The following is a 19710-nucleotide window of genomic DNA, read 5'->3' as shown; positions in this document are numbered from 1 at the left end:
CAGGGTATGGAATCTCATCTATGAACTTTTGTGATAAATGTTAGCTAGCTTATCATTAATTTTCTCCGTGACATTTTTCCTCATTTTGAACCGGCAACATAAACATTTGAGATGTGCCAACTGCACTCAGAGGAGGCAATAAATTGACGCCACCGTGACATTTCAGTGACATTTGAAAAGGATGAAACTGATAATCCAGACAAAAAAGAAAAAAGCTTTTAAATTCCTATCAACTCCTCGCTGCTATCCCCCTAAACGAGTGGGATTATTTGTTGTTCTCCTACCCTTTTCGCAGCAGATCACGAATGTCTCGAAGGGAGCCGCTGCTTGTGTTTGCTTGTCTTTTACGGTGCGCCTCGGTTGGGAAGGACGGTGCAGGAGAAAGACGACCTCATCAGCATCTCTACTTGTAAACTCAAGAAGAATGTTTGCTTATGTGAAATATTATATTTATGTGAATCTCGGGCCTGTATACACTGAGGTTGGGTTTATTAGAGGCTTCGGGTCCTCTTGGGGTAATTTAGCCAAGACGTCTGGAGAAACGAGTTCAACCCTGCAGTGACCAGTGTATCTGCGAATCTATCGCTGACTCCTAGTAACGGTTCCTCAAAGTTGTTCTCTCATAGACTGACTCACATTACTGACTCCAGCAATTTCTGAACCTAGTCCTTCATCTGTTGGTCATGGGGAACACTGTAAAATACAGACTTAATCAGAACCTCATTACTCTTGGGACCAGCACTTAGGGTTGGATGGCAGGTCCTGGCTGAATCAATACTAAGCCATGAACAAACAAAATCATGGTGGTTCAGTATTGCAGCCAAACGTTCAAAATGTTAATAAAGGATCTTAAATATCTTAAAAGAGCAAAAGAGTATGTACTTCCAAATGTGAAAGAAAGAAAGAAAGAAAGAAAGAAAGAAAAAGAAAATCATACTGTAACATCTGTTGCATGTATATTTTAGGTATGCGGGCATAAGCAATACATAGGAGCCACAAATTTGTCGTATTTGAAAATCGCACCATGTTTATGTGTGTACGTTCTGCAGAGTACGTAAAGCCGCGCATTCCGATTTTGCTCGAGTCAATGAACGAAGGGGGAAAATGAAAAAATGAGATATGTTGAAGCACATCCAGGGAGAGCGGCTCTCCACCGATAGAGGAGCTGAAGGCATTCTTTCACCTGACACTAAGTAAATAAATCGCTCTATGCGTGGAGCCATCTGTAAAAGAACTGCGGGAAGAACTACAAACAAGCCCTCCATCCTTGCTTTTTTACCCGGGATACATGACATTTAATTTGGACACAACAGAAACTGGGAGAAAAAAAAAATCCTAAACCACAGGCAGGAGAAAGACGTGGATGATAATAAGTGGGAGGCTGAGGTGGACTGGTGCACGTACCTAGGCAGTTGTGTCCGTCGTGGGCGAGCATGAAACCATCGTAGCACGTGCACCTGTAGTTGCCCGGAATGTTGATGCACTCGTGCACGCAGCCCCCCGTGTAGTCGTTGTCACATTCGTCCATATCTGAAAGGCAAGGTGACAGGACAGGGGGATGAGGGATCCGCAGATATCCATGGGGGAGGGTGGTGATGTACGGCTGGGTCTCGGGGGGGGGGTGGGAGGCCGAACGATGACGTACGGCATTCGAAACCTTACAGGAACCTCAGTGAAGCATATGGATGTCTCTGTAAAGAGACCTGCTTTGTCGTGTGCGATCAGACACGAGGTGGCCACGGAGGCACGCGGAGCGGAGAGCGCACGTTACAGCTCGGCTTCCTCGATCCCTCGAACCATCCCGGCCCGCATTTCTCACCGCCGTGCTACCTGGAACACCTCGCCCGCCTCGGCGCTCGTTTGTTTGCCGTCAGACTATTTGTGCTCCCAGATCAGAAGCTGGGCCTTCACCGCAGTCCACGAATACCTTCACCAGGGTGTCAGAGGGCCACCCCCAACTCCCCATACTCCCCATACTCCCCCCAGCTTGCTTTCGTGCTTGTCAACGGGTCTTTAGTTGGGTGCGGACACTAGCGGAATGCGTTCGCTCGGCCGGCACTAACTGAATCGCGTTAGAGCTCTGCTAACGTGTTGTCCGCGCTCGACCAAACGCACGTTAAGTCAATACCAGGCAGACCGCTCCCCCACCCATCTCATCCACAGCCACGCAGCAAATATCCCGCAAACGTGCGGAGTCGGACGGGACGGTAAGGCCGTCCGGCGAGCGTCAGACAGTGTTTATCTACCAGGGACTATGGGCAGCGGTGGAAATCCTCCACACGTCCTTTCACAGAGGCTGGTCACAAGCTGTTGCCATGTGGAGATGCTAAAACAAACAGTCCCAGAGTGAGCGAGGCGACATCCGGCCGCCAGACGGGCCCCGCCCCCCCAGCCCCCGGATTAGTGGCTGCAGGTATCTGCCTAATGTACTTCCCGCTTCTCCCTGAAAGAATTCCCAGAAGCCCCCTCTGTTTGGAATGTTGGCACACCGTAAAGCCTTTTCCAGCCGGGTCCGGTGCCAAGCAGGACGACTTCATAGCTCTTAATAGCAGCTTTTTATGCGTCCATTCTTCAAATGGATATAATGCAGAACTGAGGAAGATGCCTTTACTAAGCAGGTAGAAATAAAGAGTCCATTGACAACAGTGAGGGGAATTGACCATTGACCATTGACCACCTTGACCATTAAAATGCACGGTACAGTATTCATACAAGAACTATAGAATCCCGGTGAAATACACTTTACAGTGTAATGCGTGAAAAGTTCATGTACTCTGACTCATATTAAAGCTTCTACCACTCGTTATTAGTAAATTAGTATGATAGACTGAACACTCCGTTTTTATTGTTACAATATGTACTCAGAGCCTTGAAATTAAAAATAACTGCAGGCAATAAAAATCATAAAACAACAGATGTTCCTTCCCTGATGCATTTTGGTTGCAATATCGCAAAAGACGTCTTTTAAGATAACTGCACACAAATAAACACACTGTTGCATTCTGACGGCCTTATTTGTGTTACTTACCTCCTCGCACTGAAGAATTCCATATTCAGACTCAGAAAGCTCTGTATACACAAACCCGTTGAGACATCAACAGTTCGTCCCAAACATAACTGCCAACAATCAAATGGAACCCATTAAAGGGACATGTAATTTGAATGACCAAAACATTTACATAGCTGACTGATGCTTTGTACACTTTCATGATCTCCGATAACCCAGAAAGGGGTATCGAGTCTTACATCTGTTCAACACTTGCATGAATAACAGATTTTTTTTTAAAAAAATTATATATATATTAGGGGTGCGGTGGCGCAGTGGGTTGGACCGCAGTCCTACTCTCCGGTGGGTCTGGGGTTCGAGTCCCGCTTGGGGTGCCTTGCGACGGACTGGCGTCCCGTCCTGGGTGTGTCCCCTCCCCCTCCGGCCTTACGCCCTGTGTTACCGGGTAGGCTCCGGTTCCCCGTGACCCCGTATGGGACAAGCGGTTCTGAAAATGTGTGTGTGTGTGTGTATATATATATTATTATATGAAAAAATATAATATAATTGGGGGGTTGAGGTGGCGCAGTGGATTTGGCCAGGGCCCACTCTCCAGTGAATTAATCGAGGATTCAATAAATGGCGAGGATTGAATATTGAGGGGTGGGTCTGGGGGGTTCAAGTCCCACTTGGGGTGCCTTGTGGTGGATAGGTGTCCCGCCCTGGGTGTGTCCCCTCCCCCTCCGGCCTTACGCCCTGTGTTGCCGGGTAGGCTCCGGTTCCCCGCGACCCCGTATGGGACAAGCGGTTCTGAAAGTGTGTGTGTGTGTGTGTATTAAATATATATATAAAAGAATTAAAGAATAACTTTGACTTGAACTATGTAACTGTCAGATACCAAACGCTATAATTATTCAGGAAATCTGTTTCATTTCATTACGGGGTGGCGCAGCGGGCTTGGTTGAGTCCTGCTTTCTGACAGGTCTGGGGTTCAAGTCCCGGTTGAGATGCCTTGTGACAGACCGGCATTCCGTCCTCCGTGTGTCTCCGACCCCCTGTGTCGACGGGTTAGACTCCCGCTTGGGACAAGCGGCTTCAGCTAATATGTGTTTCACTTCATTTCATTGCATTAAACCTTAAACAAACCTCGAAAAGGTTTATGGCGTCTTATTACTGTGGCTTTGATAAATTAATGAGTATAAAGAATGTTTCTGATGTAGTGATCAATATGCACAGATTGTCATGCCCCCTTTCAATGACCAGAAAAACTGTGAAAACAAGCCCACCCGTCCCCTCATTGGCACCTCATGAGGAACAATTGACACACATAGACGGCGGCCGTGTCACAAGGCACATAGGAGAAGACGGATGCACAGGGGGCACTGGTGTAGTGTTGGGTTGGGGGGGCGATAGTTAGCCTCCAGTGGAGCCACTTCCTGCCTTAGGGTTGTTGCTGACATCTGACAGTAGCTCCCCCAACAGCTTCCGCCACACTCGCAAGCCTTTCTAACTCGAGGGGAAACGTTTGCACTCGACATCCAATCAGCTGAATTAGGCACCTACTCTCGAGGCATTCCTGGTGGATACGCCTGCAGGTTTTACCCGTGGGGGGAGGGATGTCACACTTCAAACCAACCGGATCCTCGGAAGTCCGCCTAACAAGGGACGCGTGCGGAACGCGCCCGCGAAGTATGCGACCCAATTAAAACCGCGACCATCCGAGAAGTGATGAGACCGCGCTAATACGAATTTCCTTAAACAGCGTGAGAAAACGAATCCTCGCTCGCTTTTTCTTTCAAGGGTGATTCTAAGCGACAGGACCAGCTGGCAAGCGGCGAGTTAGGCGGCGAAGCGAGCTCATGCAGCAGCACGAGGCCGTGCGCGTCTGCCGTCAAAACCTCGACGGCCGCTTCCGGCAGGCCGCAAAAAAATACAACTCCACATCCACGGGAACCGCTCACACGTTCCACGTACCGATATATCCGCACTCGTACTATGTTGGGAGGAGGACCCGAAAAGAAGCTTTCACATCGGCCCCTGACGAACCCACATTTCCAATGATACCCACCAGACTCGCACAACTAAACAGCAGCACCTGTCCTTAAAAGGCAGGAAACGTAAAAGACGCACGTATTCCAGGTTAACCATCCCGTGACAATCTGAACAAAGCGTCTCCTCCTGCAATGAGAGCAGCTCGATAATCACCCTGCTCCCTACGTGCACAGCACAGCGAGAACGCGGTGGCGTGTTTAATTGCGCAGGAGACCTGCTCGTTCGCACCCTCGGAGAGAGCCAGGCTTGGACAAGGCTGCTGCCACTCTGCACTTGCGCTTCTTTCATTGGTTACAGCTCTGACTTGTAATAACAAGTCACTTTCTGTGTTATTACAATTATTATAACTGGGCCCTTGTTTCGTTCCGTTTAGTTCTCCTCCGCTTCCCAGGTTGCCTTAGAGCAACACCGCTTCTCATAATCCCACACTTCAGTCTATTTTTTGACAGAGCAATATTTTCACTCTGTATGCCATATTTTTTTTACTTTTTTCCACTCTCATGATCCCTGCAGTTTCTTGCTCCTCACTCCCTCCCTCTCTAAGAAAATAACAACCATGTGTGTTTACTCAGGATAGACAACAAAACTAAACCAGAAATAATCCAAACATTATTGCTAAACCTGTAAAGCGTCAGGCACAATTACACGAGAAAGCGCCGGAGGACTGGAACAGAACCATCGCGGGGTACGCATTGAAAAAGTCTCGTTTCCCCCGACAAACCGAACCCCAAAGACCGAGAAGTGCTCGTTCGTCTAGAGTTCCCTTCCTTTGCGGAAGACGAGAACAACCGCCTGTCTGCTCTTCGGGGGGAAAAAAAAAGGGAACTATACATTGCCACCTCTAAGGCCAGCACCACGCCGCTTTGTCTACGCACAAGGAAATCCACGCTAACTGGTGCCAGGACCAAAAGCCGCCTCCCTTTCTCTTTTTTTTCCCTTATTCTTGGTCTGTCTGGAGAGAGAGATTTTTCAGATTTGCTATATAAAGCTCAGAACCTTCAGCAGAAGACACTGTCCTGTTCCCAGAGGTGCCGCAGGACTGGGGGGGTGGTAGTCAGGGGTGTCAATAATAGTGGTTGCAGAGGGGGGTGGGGGGTAACCAGGTGCCTCAGCCAGTTAGGAGAGCTCCTGGGCTGTGACGGCGACAGAAACACCAGGCAGACAATGGCCTAATAATTGTCTGCCACCTCTCACTCTCCCTCTCCCTCCCTCCGTCTCTTCCTCAGAAGCAGGTCAGGTAATAGTTACTGCAGCCAGGGAGACACAGGAAGGCTGGCAGTCATTATCGCAATACCTCCAGAACGTGCGGGTCGACGGCACAGCTCTGAAAGCAAGGGCTTTGTTTACTGCAGCACGGGATGCTGCGAATAGGCAGCCTTCTAATTGTTCCTGGACAGAGCTCAGGGGTGCAAGACTGTCCTTCAGTTCTCTACGAGAGCGGAGAGAGATGTACGGGAACAGCGGATCAAAGTACACGGGAGGAAAAATTGCAATTAGCCCCTTATTTTAGGTTTTCCTTCACTCGGCCGCTGCATTTATCCAAAAGAGACTTAAAAACCCACGTGTTTAAACAGCTGAAAATTTTACAAGTGCGGCCCAAGTTAAATGCATTAGCCCTGGGGCTTGATCCAACAACCTTCAGCTTGCAAAGCCACCTCTACCTGCTATCTGTCACATCAAAAAGCCTTCTCAAAAGAAACATATTTGATAACAACTACACTTGTACTTGCTTTAAGTTATAAAGTGCACAGGTAAATGTAGTATATGTCTGTGGCATTGTAAATCTTAAAGTACAATTTATCTTTAGTCATGCAAATAAAAAAAAAAATCTGATTTAGTTTCCATGCAAACTGCTTCAGGGCCCTTATCCACTATTCTTCATAAATTTGTAAAAGGAAAAAAAAAAATAATACTGACAGTGTTAAGAAACTTAAAACCTTAAAGTATATTTAAAAATAATAAGGGAAACTGGAGAAATTCTCTGTTTTTCACCTTTGTGGCGAATTCTCTAAACGTTCAAGGAAAACACCATGTTGTAAACACGGGGAAAGATGCGAGTAGGAGTGCTGCTTGGATGTTTCTTTAGTTGGCATCAAACGCAGAACAATTACGCAGATCACAAGGCAGGGCCGTGTAATAAGCTATGTGATGCGGTGCGTGAAGTGGTGGACATGCAGGGCTGTTGCTCCACGCGGCTGTTATTGTTTCGCCGGAATGATGGATGCGCCCATAAACACGCAGAAGAGCATACACAAACAGACACACAAACCTAGAGAGAGAGTCATGACTTATGTTTCTGAATCGCTCATTATGCGATAACTTGGGATCAGGACACAGGTAAGGGCAAGAAAGCCTCACGCAAGTCTTCTCTGATTTGCTTTTCAGGTGGAGGGAGACAGTGTAGTAGACGAAGCAAACGAAGGAATTCCATCTGTGAACTATGATAGCATAAATGCTGCACAAAACTATTAATGCAGCTTCATCATCCTGCCACCCTTCTCCCGCAGCCAAAGCACTTCGCAGGGACAATGTAGCAGGAACTGACCCATCTCACCTGTCTTTCTTCAGATCGAGATGGCCAAAAAAGGTCAGGAAGCAGCAGGCTGGCCAGATGCCACACTGGGCAGAAAAAAAAAGCACTGAGGTTAAGCTGAAGAGTTTCAGACTGGCAGGTCGCAAGAGGACTGTGTGCCAGATCACTTCAACAGAATCATAATAAATCCATGGGATTTAGCTGAACACCTGCTTCAAAGTAGACTGCCTTGAGATCAATACCAAACAAAATCCTTGATAATCTATTTTCAATCAGCTGTTGTTCTCGCACTGGGGGGAGGCTAAAAACAGCCTGGCAAAAAATCAAACACACAGGGGGAATGATAGACTGTCGCACGATTAGCTCATCAACGTCGACACAGGCACTGGACCAACACGACGCTCAAGAAAGAAAAAACACGAGTCAGAAGGGATAAAGCAAACTGAAGCTAGACAAGGACACGTTAGCGGAAGTGCTGCAAAATCTTCCGGGAAGGAACACGTCCACATTTTCTTTATTTATGCTGCGTTACAGTAGTACGCACAGTACGTAGTAATAGGTAAAAGTCTGAGGACGGGTCATTCGTGCTACACTGATGTAGATCTGACTTTTTACATAAATGAAAACCTCATCAGCACATGTCTCGACAGCTGAAGTGAGAGGGGCTGAGTTATTCTGAGAAGTATATGAACCATGAATGGTGGGAATTTTCAAGCAGAAATCAGAGGAGGTGTGAACCCATGTCCAGGTGTGTCCCCCCTCCCTTAACCTCACACCTTTCTAAACCTTCTTCCTTTGGTTAATTAGGATAACCTGCAGGGGGCAGAGAGGTGGGGGGAGGGGTACTGCTATTCCCTGAGGAACAGCTGGATGACCACCTATTCCCACACCGAAGATCATCATTCCTTTCTCAAGAGCCTGACAGCCCCTTCAGAATGTGATGAGATGTTTGGGTCCATGCAGGGTTTCGGTGTGTGTCTCAGTGTTGACTTAGGCTCTCACCTTCACACTGCTTGCCATCACCCTTGTAACCTGGCTTGCAAATGCACTTGTAGGACTTGGGCGTATTCTGGCAGAGGGCATCAATGTGACAGTCATCTGTGGCCTCGGAGCACTCATCTGCATCTGGAAGAAAAACAGCAGGATATTTAAAAAAAAACAATCAGAAGGCTCAAACAGATGCAGGAAAGAATAAAACTAGAATAAAGTTGTTTCCACGGAGTGTATTCTGTGTAAAGGGGAAAAGACAGTCCCTCTAAAGACATCACAACGAAATTCTTCACAATGATGACATGACAAAACACAGGAGAGATGCTTTTCTCCTGTACGGAGTGAGGTTTTAGTCAGGTATACACCAGATGTGGATGATAAAATTATTTAACAGAAAGTTAAGCAGCGTCAAAACTACTTTAAACCATGAAATTAATTCATACTGTAATGAAAGGCATTTTTCAAAATGTTTGGAAAACAATCTTCTGAGAAGCAATCATACATCACCCTTGTTATTCTTTTCCCTTATAATTAATCACTCGCTTTATGTACTTGTTCCAAAACGACTGGGAACTGAGTTATAGCTTAACTTCCATGGAGTCAAAGCTGGATGGAGGCAGAACGAAAGCCGCTTCAGTAGAATACATATTAGACCTAGTTTTAGAAAAGTCACCAAAAAAGCTGGAAGCAAGGCTGAACTGGGATTTCTAATGGAAGTCAAGTTTTATGTGAAAAGCGATTGAGACGAAATGTTCCGGTATCGTTCACTTCAAGTCAAATCAGGTGTGTGTCGCAGGAGAGAGAAGGATTAAAAGCACACGTGGATCTCACTTCTTCCCCGTCTTGAGGACCAGAGCAGAGCGCTGAGGGTGCGGTGCGGGTTGGGGGGGGGGGTCTGTGTACAGGGGATCCATCCTATAGGGAGAAGGATCATCGGCTCCGGGTCCCGACTGATCCGGCCGCCCCGACACGTGGGAGCGGTTCGGCGGTTCGGCGGTTCAGCGACACCGACGACCGGACCCGGGTTCAGCCGCAGCTGTGGCTCGCGAGACAGGCGGGACGGTCTCTGTCCGCTTGCTTTCATGAAGGCGGTGCTGAAGCGTCCCCGCTGGAGCCTCCGAGCGCAGTCTCCGCTCTGGGGACCCGGATCCGTACAAAAGCGTCCCTTCTTTCATTGTCGGCTTTACAACAACTGGCCCGCAGCCCGGTTCAGAAAGGAACAATTAAACAGCACGGATTAAATGCTCTAATAAATATTCCTGCTTCCTCGGAGGGACTGGTTTGTTTTCTTGGATGCGCGAGAGGAAAAGTTCAAATTCATCTCAAATGTTGCTCCTTTATATGCTTCTTCACCCAGTTTGTGCCCGGGGTTCCGGGTGGGTACAAAAATGTAGATTACTGAAGAACCACAATTATCCGTTTTATGAATGACAGCTGTAATGCTGCAAAAAAGTCGAATATTGTAATATCTATAAGGGGCAAGTGGCGTTTATTTATTTCCTAACCTCACACGACATAGTGATTTTAAGTAGTAATTCCTGAACATATTGGCTTAATAATATATAAGGGGGGCGTATCTACACAGTTTTGAGGCAAAGAACATGTGCACCTTCAAACCTTTGTGTGTAACTCAGATGAGCACAATCGCTGACAATTTCCATCGTCTCCAAAAGCTGACAACTTGTTACGGCCCTGATTTTAGAGCTCAGATGAGATGCGATCCTCGCACTCTTGGCCACTGCGGTTCCGCACCGGATCCGGGGTTTGTTACTTTGTGACTCTCGGTATCAGTGATCCCTCCAGTCCCGGGCAACAATGGACCCCCCCACCCCAAAGACCTCTCATTCTACCGTCTGGGTCCAAAATCCGAGGGATTTTCTGAACATGTAACCGATGGGGCTCAATAATTCCACATAAAAGGGAATCCCACTCCTGCGGTAGTGCCCTTTGATCAAGGTACTTATTGATAAGAATACAGTGAGCAAATCATTGTAAAGTTCATCATTTAACTGCGTAAATCGCTTGAGACTAAATAATAATAATAATGATAATAATAATGATAAACTCTTCACTGACAGCTAGAGCCGCTCACGCGAGGAGCCGAGATTCACGAGCACACCTTTATTAGCAAGTTACTTATTCGTTACAAACTTGAGTTACAAACACTGAAATAAGAGACTGGAAGAAAAAGAAAATTCGACATACAATTTTTCAAGATGACATACATGGAGATCCCTGATCATATTTTCTTCGTTTACAACCTGAATGTGCGTGCGGTACTGGATAGAATATATATTTTTGCAAGAAAGAAAAATCGAACTAATTTATTTTCATTATAAAAAAAAAAAACAGTGAAACGCTGGTATATCCCAAGTGCGCATTAATTCCTGCGCTGTTACCAACGTGAGGTGACGAGATCACTTCAGTCCTGATTCCCCCCCCCCCCCCCTTCGCTGCTCCAACAAAGTGCAGAGTGCTTCGCAAAGTTTTTTCCCCCCTCTCAAATAACCTGAACTGAATTTCAATTGATACTATTAATAATAAATAAGCAAACTTCTCCCAAATCAAATGCAGATACTTTGGGTTAATGAAGCAAAAGAAGTCAACTGCCTTTTTAGACGCGTCATTTAAATGCGGCTGGGTGGCTATAAATATACAGTATATATATATATGTAAGTGTGTATGTATGAGAAATGTTTTATTGTTAAGCCTTAAGGTGGATGATGGCAGTGAGTGAGACCCCGCCGGGCAGGGCCAGCCAGGGGAGCGGACCGTACCTGCAAGTCCGGCGTTTCCCGTCACACCGCAAGTATTTATGAGGACGAAAAGCAAACAGAAGTCCCAGGAAAAGCCAGCAGTGCCCATGTCTGAAAGCGGTGTTTGGACGCAGTTCTGTGCAGCTGTTTCTTTGATAAGAGAACCGTTTTCGGTACTGGCGGCCGGAGGGGAACGGCGAGAGTCGCGAGCCGCTTCACGCCGCGCGCGCTGATTGGTCCGCGCGCTGCGAGGAGGAGATAGGAGGTGCGGGCGGAGGGGAGAGAGAGAGCGAGAGAGAGAGAGAGAGCGAGAGAGAAGACGGTCCTCCTGATCACTGGGCGGAACCACGGGAACTCGACCGTTAACCAGGAGACTCCTTCGCATCGCACTCTCAGTTGACGCGCGGCTCAGGGCGTTCGTGAATCACGTCGTGTTCACTTTGACCACACCTGTTTGAACCATCGACCAAGTACGAGAGCGGCCTCTGAAAAGACGCTCCTGGGTATGTGTCCTGTGTACCTGAGCGCCGCGGTGCTCTATATAATTACAGGGCCCTCATCATGGCATGAAATCCAACGTACAACTTGTATGAAAAGCGCACTTAGCGACCTTAAATATCTACTAATAATACAACTCACCGGCGCTCCTTCGTAAAAAAAAAAAGCTTTATTTATTATTGTCAGCAAAACTGGTTACGTACTCTTCTGCTATTGTTTGTCTTGTCCTTCACCAGAGCAAAACGTGTGCAGATTAGGGGCCCATTCGCGATTTATTTAACAAATATGGCAACATTGTTTGTAACGTGTGTGGTATAATGTTCCAGAGCGTTTAGTTAGAAATATAACACATAATTAATAAAGGGAATTAATATTGCATAAATTTTACCCTCTGCTGAGAGCATAACTTAACCCGCAACATTACGGCCACAGTTATTTTGTCATTTTGGAGTCCTACTTTTCAAAATGCTTTGTTCAAGAAGATTTTGAAAGTAAATGAATGGTACTTGAAAGAAGCAAATTTACCTTTATTAAGTCAGGGACGCAAAATCATTTTCAATCTCAGTAGACATCGTTCCCTTACTGCACTCCCGGAAGGGAACAACAATTTTCACTGAATCTCCAGGCGCAATCGGATAATTGGGAACCGAGAAGCGAATAAAAGGAAGGAGTGGGTTTTTGAAGCGGACTCTGAATCGAGACTTAACGAGCCGTTCAGTGCGCATCGGGCCCTTCCGCTCAACTCACCGTATTTGAAGCGCTTATTGGAAGCAGGGCTGTTGGCGACCCCTAGTGGCAGAAAGGGATATACCGAAAAAGACGTATAGCGAGGATGTTTTCCCAATTGTAAATAATGGAAAGGGCCTTTAATGCGTCCGATGTAATATAGTTACATGACTGGAAAACATGTAGTCCTTTTCATCGTTTTGCTGCGGTGGCTATAGACTCTGTTTGATCGACTTTTAAAGAACGTTGATATGAATAAAATTAGGAATTCTAAAACTTTTTTCATACTGTAATTTAACATCCGTAGACAAAAAAAAAAACACTAATACCTGATCCTAATATACATACGAACATCACATTGATGCTCCGCTCCATGTGAGTTGTGATGAGTATAAGGAATCAGTTACATTTCAGCTACATTTGTGTCCATTGTTTGTTATGGAATAAAATAATTTGTTTCTGGACAAAATGCCTAGATAATCCTTTACACAGCTGCTACTCCTGTATTGTACGTAAATGTTTGTGCACCTTTAAAAAAAAAAATTGTAGGAAGGTAATCAAGAATCGTCTATTCTGAGTTTGATGCACCTACTCGTGCAATGAACATCGGTGCATAATACAGTGGAAAGAAACAAACTATGTTTACTTGGGAATCACACGTCTGTAACTATGTCTCTCTTTCTTTAATATAATCCACAAATTGTGTTTTCTGAGATGTATGTCGCTTTGGAGAAAAGCGTCTGCTAAATGAATAAATATGAATGTAAATGTACAAAAAACGTCATCAAAAATAGTTAAAATGCAAAAATAAAATTTTAGGCACGACAACAATAGTACCAACAACATATATAAACAAAACTGTTTCAATCTTGGCTGTGAATGTTATATTTTCATTCATTCATTATAAAACACCCGTCATCCAGAGTATAGGCTTCCAGGGAGCAGTGAAAAAGTGTACGCCCTAAAAGGATGTTTTTGACATAAAGAAATAAACTTAATAAGATCTCTGCCTTTGTCTTTCACTTTGCAAAGCACTTAAACACCATCTGACATTTACCTTTTTATCTGACGCTTCTCCAAGCAACTTACAATGTTACCCATTTGTAGGTACGACGCTTTGGAGAAAAGCGTGTTCTACATCATTAATAAATATAAATGTTTTCAAAACTCCTCAGATGAGTACAGTGGAGATCGGTCGATCATACGTCGAAATGACCTTAAGACCACGCAATCTGCGAAAAATGTGACCGCACTAAAACAGGCTCGTTACAGGTATCGTTACAGTTTTTTTCCCCTCGTCTTTCTAATGTTCGACTTCCTGGCGGACGAAGCTGTGGGCGGGCTCTATGTGACGTACTCAGAGCTCTGGCCAATCCGCGTACAGGAAGGCGTGGCTAGAATCTGTCATGGCGTCTTCCTTGAAAGCGACTTGGATCACGGAATAGCAATAAATTCAACTTTTGTTTTTCCCAGCGACAGAGTGTGTTACAGCTTTCGGAAGGGGTGATACTCAGTGGGAGTGAGAAGCCAGCATGGGGACGGTGCACGCCAGGGTAAAACCACTTGCTGAACTCTTAAGGGGACAGTATTGTATGACCTCTGTGTTAGCTCAGGTTCACTAGCTAGCTACTAGCTAGGCCTCAGCCTCAGGTACTGTCTTACTTCATAGTCACACACTTCGCGGACTGTAGCAGCAACACGGTTGTGCAGAAATATGATATGGACACGAAGACGTTTATCTTCCGAAGAGTTTCGCGCAGTTTGTGGTGCGTAAGGTGAAGAAGCCTGACCCTGTCGCTGTGTGAGTCGAATAGGTGGCAGGACTCGGCCGCAGCAGCGTCCGTTTCGCCTTCAAACAAACGAGGGTGATTGCGGAGAAAAGGGTGTTAATTTAATTTAAAAAAAAAATAATACATTTGAAAAGGGGGTGGGGTGGGGCACACTGACTGACAGGCTGGAGAGACCCTGCTGAGCGAAGGTGTCAGTCACAAGTAATAGTGTGCTGCTCTTGCTTCCCTCCTCGCGCAGAGCCTGGACCCCCTGCCCATGCACGGGCCGGACCTGGGGCTGCACCCCGATGACGCGGAGCTCGTGGAGGCCGAACCCGAGACCAAGCAAGAGGTCCTCGAGAACAAAGATGTGAGCTCCTTTTCGAATGTATTGCATGGCTTTTAGTCATTCCTCACATGCCTGGCTCATAAATGAATGATGGCAGGTGCACAGACACAGAGCACCTGCCATGATTAATATTCTGTATAATTAGGACAGCTGGTAGTGACTGTTAGAGTTGCTGCCTTGGACCCAAAGGTCACGGGTTTGAATCTCACTGCTGGCTGTAGTACCCTCGAGCAAGGTACTTACCCTAAATAACTCCAGTAAAATTACCCAGCTGTATAAATAGATTAACACTGTAAGATGCTTTGGAGAAAAGCATCAGCTGAATGAATAAATGTAGATGTTTGGTCAAGGTCACAAACATTGCTGGATAAATAACTTTACAGTGATTTACTCTTGTGTACAGCAGGATAATTTTTACTGACTCACTTTGGGTAAGTACCTTGATCAACCTGAGTACAGCAGGAGGGGAACTGAAACCAGCAAGGTGATGTTCCTAACGCTGTGCTACCTGCCACAGCTTGGAGGGTGATGACACAAGGTTGACGTGAGTCTGACATGTTTGTGTACGTAGGTCATAGTCCAGCGTGTGCACATAGATGGCTTGGGAAGAACTAAAGAGGATCTGCTGGGATATGAAATTGCTGATGTCTTCATGGCCAAAAACTTAATTGATGTAAGTATAAGTTGATTGCTCAGGTGGTATTTTTTCCATTCATTTGACTTGTCCCACACAAAGAGAATTTGGTGATGGTGTAGGGGCATAATGTGATCGTACAGTTATGTAAACATACTATGTGTGGTGTAGGTCATGAAGAAATCCCATGAAGCCAGGGAGAAACTGCTGCGTTTGGGAATCTTCCGCAAAGTCGAAGTAGTCATTGACACCGCAGAGGGTACCGTTTTAAGTTATTGTTCCTAATGCTATCATTTCATTTAAGAAATAAAGTCCTCAATCTTTTTGTCATAAGCATCAGTCCTTTCAGTTGTCTTTAGGGTTAAGTAGCTAAGAAAAAATATTTTCTAAAGGTCTTTGTCTACTCTGTTCACGTTTACCCTGAATTGCATATGACTTTCAAGAAGTCTGCTGAACGCAAAACTGTTAAAGTAAAATCATCCAAAATTGCAGCCTTCTAAATGGCAGGAGTTGTAAATTGCACCTAACGTGTGCATTGGCGAGTTTGTGTATGTGGCTACTCTGCACTAGACTGGTGTCCCATCCAGGGTGCATGCTTTGACTATGCACCAGTTGATCCTGGGATAGGCTCTGACTGTTGTGACCCTGACCAAGACAAACAGTTATGGAAAGTGAGTGTGAATGCAAATTGTAGGGTGGCAGCATGTAGTGGAGGTTTACCTGCTTGTCTTTCTGTAAAGGAGAAGATGCTCTACCAAATGGTCTAGATGTGACTTTTGAAGTGACTGAGCTGAGGAGACTGACTGGAAGCTACAACACAATGGTCGGCAACAACGAAGGGAGCATGGTAAGGATCCATAGCAAAGAGAGGTTCATCTCAGCATGAACAGTGTTTGAAGTGTCCCTACAGCTAGTCCCTTTTTCACAGTGTCAAGGTGTGTCATTTATCTGATAGGTCCTGGGGGTTAAGCTGCCTAACATTTTTGGCCGTGCGGAAAAGCTGACCTTTCAGTTCTCCTATGGTACCAAAGAGACATCTTATGGGCTGTCATTCTTCAAGCCTCAGCTGGGACATTTTGACCGCAAGTACGTCAGCATCTACATGCCACTGGGATATTTCTAAACTTTTTAATAACTCATCATCCTTGATACTTGTTTTAATATCTGGTCAGCTTATAAAGTTTGAATTTAAAGGTAGTACAGTGGCAGTTAATGCAATAATGATTATTTGTCCATTTGATTTTCTCCCTCTCTGTTGCAGTATCTGTGTGAACCTGTACAAAGTCACTGGGCAGTTTCCATGGAGCTCCCTGAGAGAGACAGACCGTGGAATCGCCACAGAGTTTAATGTAATGCACCATGTCACTACTGAGTTATCAATGCAGTACTACTGTAATGCCAAGAGTAAAAGGGCATCATCTCACACTATCCCAGGTATCAATGGTTTAACAGGGAACTCACTCCCATCTTGTCCTTTTCCATAGTTCCCCATCTGGAAGACCAACCACACACTCAAGTGGGAGGGGGTGTGGCGAGAGCTGGGCTGCTTGGCACGCACTGCCTCCTTTGCTGTCCGCGAAGAGAGCGGCCATTCACTGAAGTCCTCACTTTCGGTATGATGGGCCAGTCTTAGGCCATTCTGTCTTGCTGCAGGCCCTCTTTTTTTGGTCTTATTTTAAACTAAGTATAATATAGCAAAAGAACATTTCAGTTATAAGACTGTTAATTCAGTTCACTTTATAAAGTGCTCTACTCAACAAAATGACAGAGCTGAAAGACAAAGCAAAAAGAGAAACACAGAAAGCAGTTTGCTAATATAGTGAAATAAGCCATCTGGAAACCTAAGAAAAGAAAAACAAACTCCTTGGCCAAGGATTCAGGAGCAAAATAAACCTTTGGTGGTCTAAGTTCCAGCAGCTGGGCATTATAATATATTACAGAGTGCCTATGTGGGGGTCCTTCTGTTGCTCAAGTCCAGTTCCTCTGAGCAGTACAGAATTGGTATCAGCTTGGACAGAAACCATGGAAGCCACCTTAATGTTATATAATTATGAAGCCAAACTTCTGTTTTGTTTAATCTTTACAGCATGCCATGGTTATTGATACTAGGAACTCTGCTATCCTCCCCAGAAGAGGTGCCTTGTTCAGAATCAACCAGGTGTGTTAGACCTTCCCGTTTCACCACAAGAAATTGCACAAGCTGGGGAAAAAGCCCCATGTAGGCAAGGTCTGGTGGATTGTGTTGTCTCTCAGGAGCTGGCCGGTTACACGGGTGGCGACGCCAGCTTCCTGAAGGAGGACTTTGAAATCCAGCTTAACAGGCGGCTTTTCTGGGACTCGGTGAGTTAGAGGCTCCCTTACACACATAAAGATGCAGGATTTGCAGCCTGATCTCTATAAAAAGGGTGCTTTCCCCAGAGGCAGATTAGTGCAAACAAGTTTTAATATCTGTTTATTCATATAATATCGATTATATTACCACAATATACCTAATGCAGTCCTGGTTTATTTTGTGCAGGTATACAGCATCATCACAAATTGTTTTTGGTTTCAGTGCCTTAACCACTACAGGATCTATTGGCCATAGTCCAGGGTAAACGATATACAGATAATTTGTCATGAGTACTGCCTTAGATTGTCCGTCTCTCCTGGTTAGGTCCTCTCTGCCTCACTGTGGGGTGGTATGATCCTGCCTGTTGGAGATAAGCCTGCCTCCATTGCTGACAGGTAGGTCCTGTTCACCAGGCCCTGCCCATTTATGTACCAGTTCCATGTACAAACCAGTACTGAATTCTGTGCTTGTAAGCAGCAAAGGTGCTCTGCCAAGGGAGTATTGGTGATATTTCTTGCTCTCCTTCTCTCACAGGTTCTATCTAGGTGGTCCTACCAGCATCAGGGGATTCAGCATGTACAGCATTGGCCCGCAGAGCGAAGGTGGTAATTCATGTACTGCTAATACATCAGTTTGAAGTATTCATGTTGTATAAGACCTAGAACAGTGCACAGGGATGAAAAACAATGACACCGATTGATACACTGCATGCTGGAATGACATTTAGAAGCTATATAAATAAGGTAAATGTTATAAATGGGGAAAGTGATATTTACCTGGAGCAGTTTGCTGTTACAGGTGACTACTTGGGAGGGGAGGCATACTGGGCTGGTGGGTTGCACCTCTACACTCCTCTCCCTTTCCGTCCGGGCCGTGGCGGATTTGGAGACCTCTTCAGAACACACTTTTTCCTTAATGCCGGAAACCTGTGCAACCTCAATTACGGTGAGTGCCTCGGAAATAAAATCCGTAAGCATGGGTGAAATTTATGATTTTATCTCTAACGTCATGCTTTGTGTCTCACCAGGTGAAGGGCCAAGGGCTCACTTGCAGAAGTTAGCAGAGTATATCCGCTGGTCCTATGGTGCTGGCATTGTGCTGCGTCTTGGGAATATTGCCAGGCTGGAGCTCAACTACTGCATTCCCATGGGAGTCCAAATTGGAGACAGGTACCTTGCTCTAAAACATCTAATTTAACATCTAAGTGGTGGTGCTCATCAGGTGGTGTAAACTGTAGAAATGGAGCTGTATTGGCAAAGGTCAAGCACAGATATAGTAAGCGGAATTAAGGTAGTCTGCATTTTTATAAAGGAAAACAATGTTCAAGGATCAAACCGTTATCACTGTACCAGTTGTCTGCTGGAATTCTTGAATGACCATTTACTATTTATGAAGTGAGTAATGACTAATTTTTCCAGGATATGCGATGGTGTCCAGTTTGGAGCAGGAATCCGGTTCTTGTGATGTCCCAGTTCCTGGACCATAGCATTTCAAGGAAGGGAAGATGTGACGCTTTACCTGTCTTGAGTGTATCACTCCTAGACTGGTCCTATCACACCTGAACTGCAGAAAACCAGCAGCAGTGCCATCCATGTCTTTGTAAACAGAACTGAGCAGTCACCACTTTGCGCTTGTACCCACCACTCTTAAGGAAAAATTTAATACCAAAAGTTGTGGAAATGCAGAATAGTCCACTTTGTCTGCTTAAAGTCCTATTTAAATGTTTGAAAACTATTGTGCATAATAAAACATTTTTCCCTCTAATTACTTGGTTTTCTTTTCAACAACTGTGCAATTTATTCATTCTGCTTAGCAGAAATGTGTATAATAGATTGAAAACATGTAATTTAGATTTCTTTAAATTTAGAGTTGGGCCAAGAGATTAGGAAAAATATTGAAATTCACAAATAGTATAAACAAAGAATTTACACATTAAATCATGACATTTAATTTGTCTAACATCCATGATAATCTTTAGCTCAGAATACAAATAGTAATTTACAGGGAGTTGAAAGGGGCAAAACAACATGGTGGATGAGGATGACCTTGCTTTACTGACCTCCGAAAGTAGGAACGCAACATGGC

At 45.3% G+C, this 19710-nt stretch overlaps 2 protein-coding genes across 2 annotated transcripts in view; one reads left to right on the top strand and one right to left on the bottom strand.

The window, feature by feature from the left end:
* scube1 (signal peptide, CUB domain, EGF-like 1) overlaps window positions 1-11518 on the bottom strand; it is an 89940-nt gene extending 78422 nt beyond the window's left edge. The window contains exons 1-3 of the mRNA XM_018729900.2: window positions 11339-11518; window positions 8574-8696; window positions 1405-1530 (exon numbers count right to left, since the gene is read on the bottom strand). Coding sequence (XP_018585416.1) covers window positions 1405-1530; window positions 8574-8696; window positions 11339-11426 — 337 coding nt within the window. The 5' untranslated portion in view covers window positions 11427-11518. The remainder of the gene's footprint in view (window positions 1-1404; window positions 1531-8573; window positions 8697-11338) is intronic.
* A 2409-nt stretch (window positions 11519-13927) lies between these two features.
* Window positions 13928-19273, top strand: samm50l (sorting and assembly machinery component 50 homolog, like). Its single transcript, XM_018729886.2, has 15 exons — window positions 13928-14094; window positions 14570-14680; window positions 15231-15332; window positions 15465-15552; window positions 16034-16140; window positions 16249-16379; window positions 16555-16642; window positions 16778-16906; window positions 17380-17451; window positions 17547-17633; window positions 17950-18020; window positions 18160-18227; window positions 18424-18570; window positions 18653-18794; window positions 19044-19273. Exons 1-15 carry the CDS (start codon window positions 14074-14076, stop codon window positions 19087-19089), a joined length of 1410 nt encoding a protein of 469 aa, XP_018585402.1. The 5' UTR covers window positions 13928-14073; the 3' UTR covers window positions 19090-19273.
* Window positions 19274-19710: the final 437 nt, after the last annotated feature.

Source organism: Scleropages formosus, chromosome 21 (assembly GCF_900964775.1).
Source record: "Scleropages formosus chromosome 21, fSclFor1.1, whole genome shotgun sequence".
Lineage (NCBI taxonomy): Eukaryota > Metazoa > Chordata > Actinopteri > Osteoglossiformes > Osteoglossidae > Scleropages > Scleropages formosus.
The sequence above is the reverse complement of the archived record's forward strand: the minus strand, read 5'-3'. Positions and strand labels throughout refer to the sequence as shown.

Coding starts and splice junctions, on each gene's coding strand:
- samm50l (XM_018729886.2), top strand. CDS start 14,074: ATGGGGACGGTGCACGCCAGG. Junction 18,228..18,423: donor CATTGGCCCGCAGAGCGAAG/GTGGTAATTCAT, acceptor TTGCTGTTACAG/GTGACTACTTGGGAGGGGAG. Junction 18,795..19,043: donor GGAGTCCAAATTGGAGACAG/GTACCTTGCTCT, acceptor TAATTTTTCCAG/GATATGCGATGGTGTCCAGT.